Source organism: Triticum dicoccoides, chromosome 4B (assembly GCF_002162155.2).
Source record: "Triticum dicoccoides isolate Atlit2015 ecotype Zavitan chromosome 4B, WEW_v2.0, whole genome shotgun sequence".
NCBI classification, from domain to species: domain Eukaryota; kingdom Viridiplantae; phylum Streptophyta; class Magnoliopsida; order Poales; family Poaceae; genus Triticum; species Triticum dicoccoides.
This window is the reverse complement of record NC_041387.1, coordinates 373,854,697-373,864,571: the sequence shown is the minus strand read 5'-3', so window position 1 is coordinate 373,864,571 and position 9,875 is coordinate 373,854,697. Positions and strand designations below refer to the sequence as shown.

Here is a 9,875-nt window from a genome sequence, read left to right as displayed (position 1 = left end):
TTACCACTTCCTTCATTTTCTTATTCAAGCGGCATCGATGATCAACTTGTTTGGCATCGGGCTCCATATTAATTTATGTTGGCACATATTAGAACTAATGTTTTAAGACCATCCAGAGGATATCCAATTGCAACATGACGTTTCTTTAATGTTTTCAATAATCTCTTCTCTTGCGATCGTCATTGACAAACTTCCGCCCTTATTCATACGAGGGTGCTGCCAAAAGCCAGCCTTTTAGCCTCGTGTGCTGCCAACCAAACACCACGTATGCAGAACGTGGCTCTAGCCCACTGCCTAATCGACACAGGGCGGCAGGCAACCAAACAAACCATCATACTTCATTCAAGAGGATCAGATACTTGAAAGATTTCCAGTTGAGAGAGGTTAAACAATACAGTTTCCGGTAAAACGGATACATAGCACAGTGCGTGACATTCGAACAAAATTTAGATGATCCTAGCACTTAATAATAACATAACTCAGACTCAAACAAGAGCTGTGTAGCACATGAACACCAAGCAAGAACCTAGACCTTGAAGCCTCTGCTGTTCCTCCTTCCTCTTGCCTTCTCAAACTTCCTTCCCTTCGAGCGGACATAAGGCTTGGTATGGCTGTGCGGCACACCAGGAGCCTTACCGAAGTGCCTCACTGCCTCACGGGCATTCTTTGGACCCCTCAGGAGAACCTGTTAAGACGATTGTAATTTGTGATGATTTGCTTGGTACACAACCAACAGCACAGAGTAATGGGCCAGTTGCAATGCCGGTATGCAATGACATATATTTGCATATTTAGAAGCGCAATATCTTGGAAGAACAGGAACAACATTATGAAACGAATAGGAATTTTTACAGCGCAACAGTGTGTACAGACATGAACGCTACACACAATAGGGGCAATACATGGTCGCAAAAAAGTGGGATGGACAATACTAGACTAGCATTCAAACATCAAGGCTGAAACATCACAACCCAAAAAAATGTGCACTAAAATAAATCATGCCTAAAGTGTAGGTTTTGATTGCATCAATAGCTGAAAATGCAAAATGCAATGCACAAAAACATTTCTACGATAGAATCACGATATTCAGAACACCGGAGAATAAGCAGTATTTGTTAACAGATTGAGCGTAGCATAATATGCAGGTGCATGCATTTTGAAGTATAACCATAGTACATACTCAAGTATAAACTGCCCACCACTTAAGCAAGCCAAAAACATTCATATAACAAAATCATGATGCCATTAGTGGGATCAACCAATAAGCAGAGTATTGGTCCACACTGCATACAGCATGTACCACTAGAGTATGCATCATATGCTGTTCTTCCAAGAACACAACAAATATTCGACTATTGAAACTACATCATTCAGGAACTAGAAAAAGGAGAGAGCTAGTGTTGTTAGAATATTTGACTGAAGGAAACCAGAAGAAGCAACCTACCATTATGTAGAGAGACAAAAGAGCAGAATTTCGGTTAGATCATTTGGCACCAAAGCAATCATAATAGTGCAATGGGCTGGTAAGACAACCATATAGATTTATGCAACAGCTAAACCTCCTTGGTCCAGAGTAAGGTTCCCAAGAAGAACATAACTAATGCAAGTGTCAAAATCATTAATGATCCTAGAAAGATGTGCTGGTTCAAGGCTCAGATCTATCTCAGCTTTCTCAGTCATGAATTCTCAGAAGCAGAACTGGCATGCAAGCTGAAGGTTTGTATCATCACTGCCGCGGTAAACCAGAGCACATACAAAGATAATAAATCTTAAAGAATAAACTGAAGGAAGAGTGATAATGGATGTATTAGTTCATTTGAAGAAATTCAACCACTGTTTTCCCTTGTGCTTCACAGATTAACAGAAGCGTAGGTGTGGTCACTGCCATCATTCCAATGTAAATTTTGTTTGTTACTACATGGACAAGAGATGCATGACCACTCAATCACAAGTGACATGACCTGAAACACCGAATGGGATAGTAGATCTATGTTGACACAGACGACTCAACCACAAGTGACATGACCTGCAACACCGAATGGGATAGTAGATCTATGTTGACACAGACGACTCAATCACAAGTGACATGACCTGCAACACCAAATGGGATAGTAGATCTAAGCACAGAAATTGGGGGTTTCTTATTCATAGGATTGTGATCTGACAAGCCTGGGGGTAGCACTGTGCAGACACCAATATGCTCAGAAGAAAGGGAAACAAACTGTACTCAAGAACCAATCATGTTGCCTACTGGAGTCATAGCGATTAAAAGACAGTAGCACCATGGTGATACAGGTACATCCACCTTCCCAGGATCAAGCAAGACTGAATGAATGAAATATAAAAAGTAGAACCATAAGATATTTTATAGAGATGGCAAGTTGAGTTCAAATTTCGCAACATTAAATATGATTATGCAACAGGATCTGAAATAGTACGGTCAGACAAGAGCCAACAACAACAACAACAACAACAATAACAACAACAAAAAGAATTCTAGTAACAAATATATTCCCTGTGGATCACCGATTAGGCATTATTAAGTACAGAAAACATTGTAATCCATAGCAATGCTCGTATGTACACAAACTTAGTGACGAGTGAGGATGAGAACATAAGTGGGCAGCAGAAATTACCGTGTTCTGGCCAAGAGGAGCACGAAGGGCCAGCTGGTCAAAGGTGAGGCATTCTCCACCGGCATTCACAATGCGGGCCCTTGCCGTCTCAGTGAACCTGAGAGCTGCCACCTTGATCGCCGGCACCTCGTAAACTCTCTTGTCGTCGGTTATGGTGCCCACGACCACAGCGATTTGGTTATCCTGCACTTCCAGAATCGCAAAGCCGAACAGCGTCATGCAGAGATAACGAAACGAACCTAATCACGCATCAATAATAAACACCAAACAAAAGAACAGAGACCTTGCCATCCAAGAACTTGACGAGGCGACGAAGCGAGAGCGGCGGGCGGTTGGTCTTGCTCATGAAGAGGCGCTTCAGGATCACGGCATTGAACTGGCTCTTGGTCCTCCTCACCAGGAAGCGGTAGAGCTGCACGCACACGGATCGGGATGAGACGCTGCTCAAAATAAATTCCGAAATTCGGCAGGAAATGGGGAGGACTCCACCGGATCGAGGTGAACGTGTGGTTTACCTTCACCAGAAGCTTGAGGTAGACATCGTCCGACTTTGGCGCGGTGCGCTTGGTCCTCTTGTTACGGCCGCCGGCGACGAGGTCGATACCCTGCCACGAGAGAGGACAGGAGATGGGTCAGATCGTGCCCACGGTTACATAGATCAGCGTCCACAAGTCAGGCCGGGAGGTACGTTACCATGGCGGCGGCGGCGGCGGCGTAGGGGTGGGTTCTAGGGTTTTGCGGGCGAGCCGAAAGAGTGAGGGATATATAGGGTCGGCGGTGGAGTCGACTCGAATGGGTTTGTGCGCACCAGCACCAGGTCGGGAACCTGGTGTTGTGTTGGGTCCGGTCCGGTGGCTTGGAGCCTTGGATCAGATTCAGATGTTGCCGACTGTGTGCAACTGCAGACTATGCTTTTGCCCATCAGAAACATCAGCAACCGCCATTTTCTTTTTAAAGAAAAACATGAGCTACCTCCTGATAGGGTGCTAGACATGGATCACTGCACTTTGTACTGGGACAATATGCTGCCCCGTCTACAGCCAATACATCTCAAGTCGTTTCAATACAGGAAGCTCTTCTTGGCAGTGAGTGAAGTACAGTAAGACAGGAAGGACTAAATTTAGTCATCAAAGATTGCCAACATAGTACAGTAGTACTCCCTCCGTTTCTAAATATTTGTCTTTCTAGAGATTTCAACAAGTGACTACATACGGAACAAAATGAGTGAGTCTACACTCTAAAATATGTCTATATACATCCATATGTGGTAACCATTTGAAATCTCTAAAAAGACAAATATTTAGGAACGGGGGAGTATATGTCTCGCTCCAGAAGAAATGTGGTTCGTGTTAAAATTCATGAGAAAAATGTAACCAAGAGCAAGAGCACAATGATTGCTATTACACCTTATATATCATCTAAAATCAACAAGTTAACAAACAGTTCAAAACAGTATCTACGAGTACTGCTCTATATTTCCTACGAGTATGACTTATGCTTTCTGATTGCTGCCTACAGAAAATTCACTCGCCTTCAGCATCTTCATCAGATTCAGAATCTTGGATGATTTGGTTTGTCTTGGCTCTCTTCCTCCGTGCTAACATTTCCTCCTCTTCTCCATCAGACTCAGAATCTTGGACCATCTGGCTTGTCTTACCTCTCTTCCTGCGTGCTAATACTTCCTCCTCTTCTCCATCAGATTCAGAATCTTGGACAATTTGGTTTGCATTAGCTCTCTTCCTGTGTGCTAATACTTCCTCCTCTTCTCCGTCGGATTCAGAATCTTGGACGGCGTCATCATGTTGTGCACTTGCCTGCAGGTTTTCATCAGCGGGAACATCTGGACCTTCTGCATCCTCCTCAGGGTCACTCTCAGGTGATGCAGCACTCGCTGGAGGAGAATCCCCTTCACGTTCTTCTTCTGCAGCTTTCTCCTTTGGTTGTATCCGAAAATCTCTTGCTACGCTACGCTTGGCATGCCTCAAAAGGTTCACCTTTGTGAGTTTGCTTAACTGGATTAGGTACTTCTCATAATCCTCCACCTGGAAAATAAGATCAGGAATGCATTTGCTCTCCCTTTTAATCTTCGCGAGGATTCTTTTTTTGTGTGGTTGCTCACTCTGTAACACACAAGAAAGTAAACGAGAAAACATGAAGCTTTTACACTGAGATCACAGGAGCCATAAGCGTGGACAGTGTATTTATAGAGTGCCACAGACCTCTTGAAGTGTAAAGACAAAATTGTAAAGTGGAGCAGTAAGCATCCTGCAAGTTACTTCCGCCATTTTCTGAAATTTGAGACCTGGTATGAACTGCTTGTAGCCCTTAGGTGCAATCTGAGACTTTGAGATGCGAGCCAAGAGCTTGTAGAACTTTGCAGTCAGTTTCAGAAACTGCTCTGCCTGAGAATCTGAGTATGCAAAGGTAAAATCAGACTGAATAGAGGAATGTAACAATATAGGCGTTTTATGATACTTTTTCAACCTACCCTTAAGGCTCATATGTGTGAAAGACGAAAGGACATGAACTACTGATGTTGATCTTGAGTAGAATGCTTCCTCCAGAAACATTCTTTGCATCCTTTCATCTGCTGGCTGGTCCTCGTCAACATTAGAAGAGCCATAACCTAATGTGAGCATTGCCTTAAGCTTACCAAGACCCCATTCCAGTTCAATAAGAGATGACTCAACCATGTGAAGGAAGACAGCAACAAGTGAATTTTTTGTTTTACAATTGACAATGAGAAATGCCTCGGAAGAATCTACAGACTCCTCGTCTCCGGAGGCTATTAACTTCTTCAACTCTGTTGTCATCTCATGCACAAGAATCATGTCATCTGGAGTTGTCATAAGATGGACAGCAAGTTTTACCATCTCTTGTGCGGTGGTTGGGCTTTGGACAGTATTCTTTCGACATAAGCCTGCAGCCCAATGTCCCACAAGATGCCTCTGATCAGGATGCAGTTTCCTTGATATGCCAAAAATCAGTTCAGATACAGCCTGCAGAAATGAACATGAACTTTAGTTTTTCCATTTGCAAGAGAACTTTATATTATCTACCAAAGCAAACCATTAAGATTAAATTATTCACTTGTATCTTCAATGAGGATTATTTTGTGGATAGTTATTTGTTAACACATAACATGGTATCTGGCATGACATACCCGCACATACCTAAAACAAAGAAAACCAAATCACTCAAAGACTGAGAACAGCAAGTTTGGATGGATAAGTTATCTAGAATATGAAAATGTCAACTAATCTATATCATCTATTACCTCCGTTCCAAAATAATTGAAGTTCTAGGTTTGTCCTAAGTCAAACTTGTTTAAGTTTGACCAAGTCTACAGAAAATATATTAAATCTAGAACATCAAATTAGTCTCATGAGATTCTTTATGAAATATATTTTTATACTATGTGTTGGTGTTGTAGATCTTAGCACATTTTTCTATAGAGTTGGTCAAACTTAAGCAAGTTTGACTTATGACAAATGTATAACTTCAATTATTTTGGAACGAAGGGAGTAGAACTAAACTGTGGCACAACTTCTGCCCTAAATAACATAAGCAGGCCAACAAGTAACATGTAAACTAGGAGCATGTGCAAATATTTCCAACTAAATGAACGGTGCAGAAGCAGAAGCATCTACTGTGCATTATGCTTATTATGCTAAGTAGGTGCAACTGATCATAAGAGTTATAATAATGTAATACAGTAGAAACAGAATCCATCATATGTTGCTTTCCTACTCAGATTACCATTAGGCTTACCTCGGATTCACGTGAAAGGGATTGGGAAAGGGCTCTAGCATATAACATCTTCAATATGTTCAGAAACACATGAGCGCCTCTTTTTTCTGGATTCTCAGTCACAGTAGTGTCATTGTCATGAAGCTGGTCAGCTTCCATCATATCCTCTATATTTGAAGGAGCCGAAGATATCAGAAGATCAATAATGTCACTAGAACGGTCTTCTGATACACTTAGTTTAAAAAGTTCTTTAAAGCATGTCAATGCCAGATATAACTGATCCTTTTTGTTTTCAACTGTTCTCTTCCCTTGGGTTGTGTTCTTTTTGAATCCACCATTCTCTTGCTCTGAATCCAACATAAACCACCATATGAGCTTCACAATTGGCTGCGCGAAGTTTTTTACATCTTCATACAGCGTTCTTCTTAGATTTCCAATGGCCAGACCACTTGACTTAGCTGTAAGTGATCTGAACATCTCAAGGCAGGCTTTCAGTACAAAGGATAATAGACTGGAGCTCTGATTCAATTTAGATTGGCTAGGACGCTGGCTGCCTTTATCATATTTATCAGCATGGCACTGTTTGGTACACATCACTACAAGCTCATACAAACTTGAATTCATAAATTCCCCCCTCTTTTCATGTAATTTCAGCAAAGAAGCATTTGAATTTTCCTTAGGTTCATTAGTCTGCCTATCTGTAGCACCTCTTGAATCCCCTCTTCTTGGTGCAACTTTCTCCCTGCTCTTGCTTGTTTTCCTCTCAAAGCCACTGTGAGCATCAACGAGCTCCAGTATTTCTTTTTCTAACTTCTCCTTTGGTTCATCAGCAGCTTCCGCTAGTTTTGAAGCGGCAAAATCAACAAAAACCTCAACGATTCCAGGCATAAAAACATTATGACACTGGACTATCTCCAAAGATGAAGAAGCAGAACCAGCTTCTTGGGTCTGTCCTCGTTGATCTGTCATAAATCAACAGCAAACTGTAAGCATAAAAACATGTGTCATATAAAATAATAGGGTTAAGCACCAACAGGATGCCGTTATCACAAACCTTCTGTGAGGCATTTCCTCAAATACTTCTGGATATTTGATAATCCTTTCATGAACAAGTCCCTTGATGAGGATCTTCCAACCTGACAGTAGCATAGATTCGGAATATATTATGCTTAAACCAATTAGTTAAGGATTTCAAAATGAGGAAAGAGCAAACCTCATTATCCTGGGAAGGAGCAAAACCGAAACACTTCCAATATGCATCACGTGGTCGGTGACATTTACTATTTTGCTGAGCTCGAAGAATGCACGTGACACATGACAGTAGGCAATCCAAAGGTTCCACCATACATACTTTGGCATTCTCAACTTTAAAGCATGAATCCATTTTAAGGGGGCATTCTGCATTCTGAAGCAATTCAGGCAACAGCATCCCATAAGAACAACTTTATTTGGCTTGCGAAAAGAATGTACTTGAGCGAATCTATAGTATCAAGTGGACAGAAGTGGACACAAGAATCTCTTGGGTAGTTTTACCTCTATGTAATAGTTTACGAAGTGGGGCCACAGGAAATCAAGTACATTGTCTGCAACATCTGGATCGGAGGTAACAATTCGAATGAGACCCTCGTACAAGACTGTTTTGACTCTAGCCTGTCATAGCAGAGTAGCTATGTCAGGGACTATATCTGCATTGCTAGAGATGAAGGATAGAACAAATAGGTGGCACAGTATATCTGTAAGATACCTGCTGCGAAAGACATCTGCGAAGCAATCCACTTAATTCTTGAAAGAGTTCCACACCAACCACTCGATGTATTTCAGGTTGCTGGCTAGAGCTCGGTTGACTTGATGAATCTTGAAAAGGATTAGCTTCGTTTTTCCTATACTCGCTCTCTGTTACAATCAGCTCAACTATAGCATTTGTAGCGGCAATCCGGACAGCATCCTCCCGCTTGAACATGGCCTTCCTTACTACCAATATTATGTAATCCTGAAAATTGATTCCACCACAATCATCATACCCCCAGTTTACAACAGCAAAAGCATGGAATATTGTTAAGGTCACAGACCTTGAGATCACGGCTGAACTTAGTGAGTGGCAAGATGCAATTTATCAGACCCGTCGATATCCTGTCATTCATGAAGGCAAAATAGTCCAGTAACTCCTTCAGGTGTGCAACGTATTCTAGCATTGGAAACGGATGACTCCGAACTAAGCATCCAAGCAACCTGTAGAAAAAGAGAGAATTTACTAGAAAGAAAGTATACTCCGCAAGCTTTTAACGGGATTTTGAGCTTCTGTTACCGAAGAACTGGTGCACTTTGCTGGGGCTTTGCTGAGAGGATCCGGAACTTGCATTGTTCAATTATCTGACCTCAAGTAAACCAATGGAAACATGCTATGTCATATTAAATGAATCGAGCATCTAACCATAACTGACTCCCCAACAAAAAGATCAGACCGCCTTGATCATAATACCTCAGTGCGTGCCATTTCATGGGTCTCAAACAACGACTTGAGCATATTAACACCTATTTCTTCAGTGCTCATAACCCCTTCGTCTGGAACATCTTCGTCCCCTGGATCACCATTTGAGGCTTCTAACAGGAGAAAACCTACCTGAACAATGCTTGGAACAACATGCTCCCTCCCACCAATGCTCTCAGCGACCTGCATATTAGGCCCAATTTACAATCCCAAAGGGAAATAAGAATCCAAGGTAGAGTATTCTGATCATCACAGATTCAAAATACAAATTCCTCACTGCTTTCAGTAGTGCCTTCTCAACACAATGAGCAGCCTCCGCACTTTCCTCTTTCAGGCGATCTGGCAACCACTTGCAGCGCCTATAAGACATTGGTTACGAAACAAGCCAATCAGAACAAATATGGATGCTAAATAGTACATCTCGGAACAAATATGTACGCTACATACATCCCAATTAGACAACAATGCCCTCACCTCGACGTCCGATAATCCCGGCGTGATGTAGTGGCAGCGTCCCGGAGCACGCCCACAGCACTGTCATTGAACCTCCGCACGCGTGCCACGGACAGCAGTACCGCCACGGCGAATCCGTTGAGCACACCCGCGGCATTGGCCTTGACGGCGGTTACCACCTCCCTTGCCAGTGCAGGGTCCTGCTTAACCGCGAAGGCGACGTGCATCAGCACGGTGCCCTCGACCTGCCGTGCGATGGACGGCGGGGCGCGCACACGGGCGCCGTGGCGGCCGCCGAAGAAGCGGAGGAGGCCGGCGAGGACGAGCTGGGGGTGGAGCGGTTTGGAGGCGAGGAGGAGGAGCTGATAGGCGAGTGTGGGGAGGTCCTGGACATCGGCGCCGGGGAGGAGGGAGAGAACCTTAGATAGGCAGTCGGGAACACGGGATCGGAATGACACGGGGAGGTCGCGCAGGAGGGAGGCGACGGCGAGGAGGGTCGGAGACGGCCAGCTGGGCGCGTTGAGGAGGGAGGAGAAGGCAGCGGAGGC

General features: G+C 43.4%; 2 protein-coding genes, 1 non-coding gene and 1 pseudogene across 3 annotated transcripts in view; all 4 read right to left on the bottom strand.

Annotated features, from left to right (window-relative positions):
- Positions 1–321: 321 nt before the first annotated feature.
- Positions 322–3,486, bottom strand: LOC119296202 (60S ribosomal protein L18-3-like). Its single transcript, XM_037574601.1, has 5 exons — positions 3,330–3,486; positions 3,152–3,241; positions 2,920–3,048; positions 2,637–2,819; positions 322–685 (listed from the first exon to the last, which is right to left on the bottom strand). The coding sequence occupies exons 1-5, from the start codon at positions 3,330–3,332 to the stop codon at positions 527–529; spliced, it is 564 nt and encodes a 187-aa protein (XP_037430498.1). The 5' UTR covers positions 3,333–3,486; the 3' UTR covers positions 322–526.
- On the bottom strand, positions 1,646–1,738 carry LOC119296468. The gene has a single exon (XR_005145234.1). It is a non-coding gene; the product is annotated as a small nucleolar RNA Z223 (small nucleolar RNA).
- Positions 2,045–2,189, bottom strand: LOC119296609 (annotated as a pseudogene).
- Positions 3,487–3,967: 481 nt separating the features above from the next.
- Positions 3,968–9,875, bottom strand: part of LOC119292680 (Fanconi anemia group I protein-like) — a 7,632-nt gene continuing 1,724 nt past the window's right edge. The window contains exons 2-14 of the mRNA XM_037571429.1: positions 9,349–9,874; positions 9,152–9,233; positions 8,866–9,057; positions 8,692–8,756; positions 8,456–8,615; positions 8,131–8,376; positions 7,920–8,036; positions 7,600–7,791; positions 7,441–7,522; positions 6,408–7,348; positions 5,125–5,635; positions 4,856–5,046; positions 3,968–4,756 (exon numbers count right to left, since the gene is read on the bottom strand). Coding sequence (XP_037427326.1) covers positions 4,160–4,756; positions 4,856–5,046; positions 5,125–5,635; positions 6,408–7,348; positions 7,441–7,522; positions 7,600–7,791; positions 7,920–8,036; positions 8,131–8,376; positions 8,456–8,615; positions 8,692–8,756; positions 8,866–9,057; positions 9,152–9,233; positions 9,349–9,874 — 3,902 coding nt within the window. The 3' untranslated portion in view covers positions 3,968–4,159. The remainder of the gene's footprint in view (positions 4,757–4,855; positions 5,047–5,124; positions 5,636–6,407; positions 7,349–7,440; positions 7,523–7,599; positions 7,792–7,919; positions 8,037–8,130; positions 8,377–8,455; positions 8,616–8,691; positions 8,757–8,865; positions 9,058–9,151; positions 9,234–9,348; position 9,875) is intronic.

Coding starts and splice junctions, on each gene's coding strand:
- LOC119296202 (XM_037574601.1), bottom strand. Junction 3,049..3,151: donor ACCTCAAGCTTCTGGTGAAG/GTAAACCACACG, acceptor GTGTGCGTGCAG/CTCTACCGCTTCCTGGTGAG. Junction 686..2,636: donor CTCCTCTTGGCCAGAACACG/GTAATTTCTGCT, acceptor TCGTCTTAACAG/GTTCTCCTGAGGGGTCCAAA.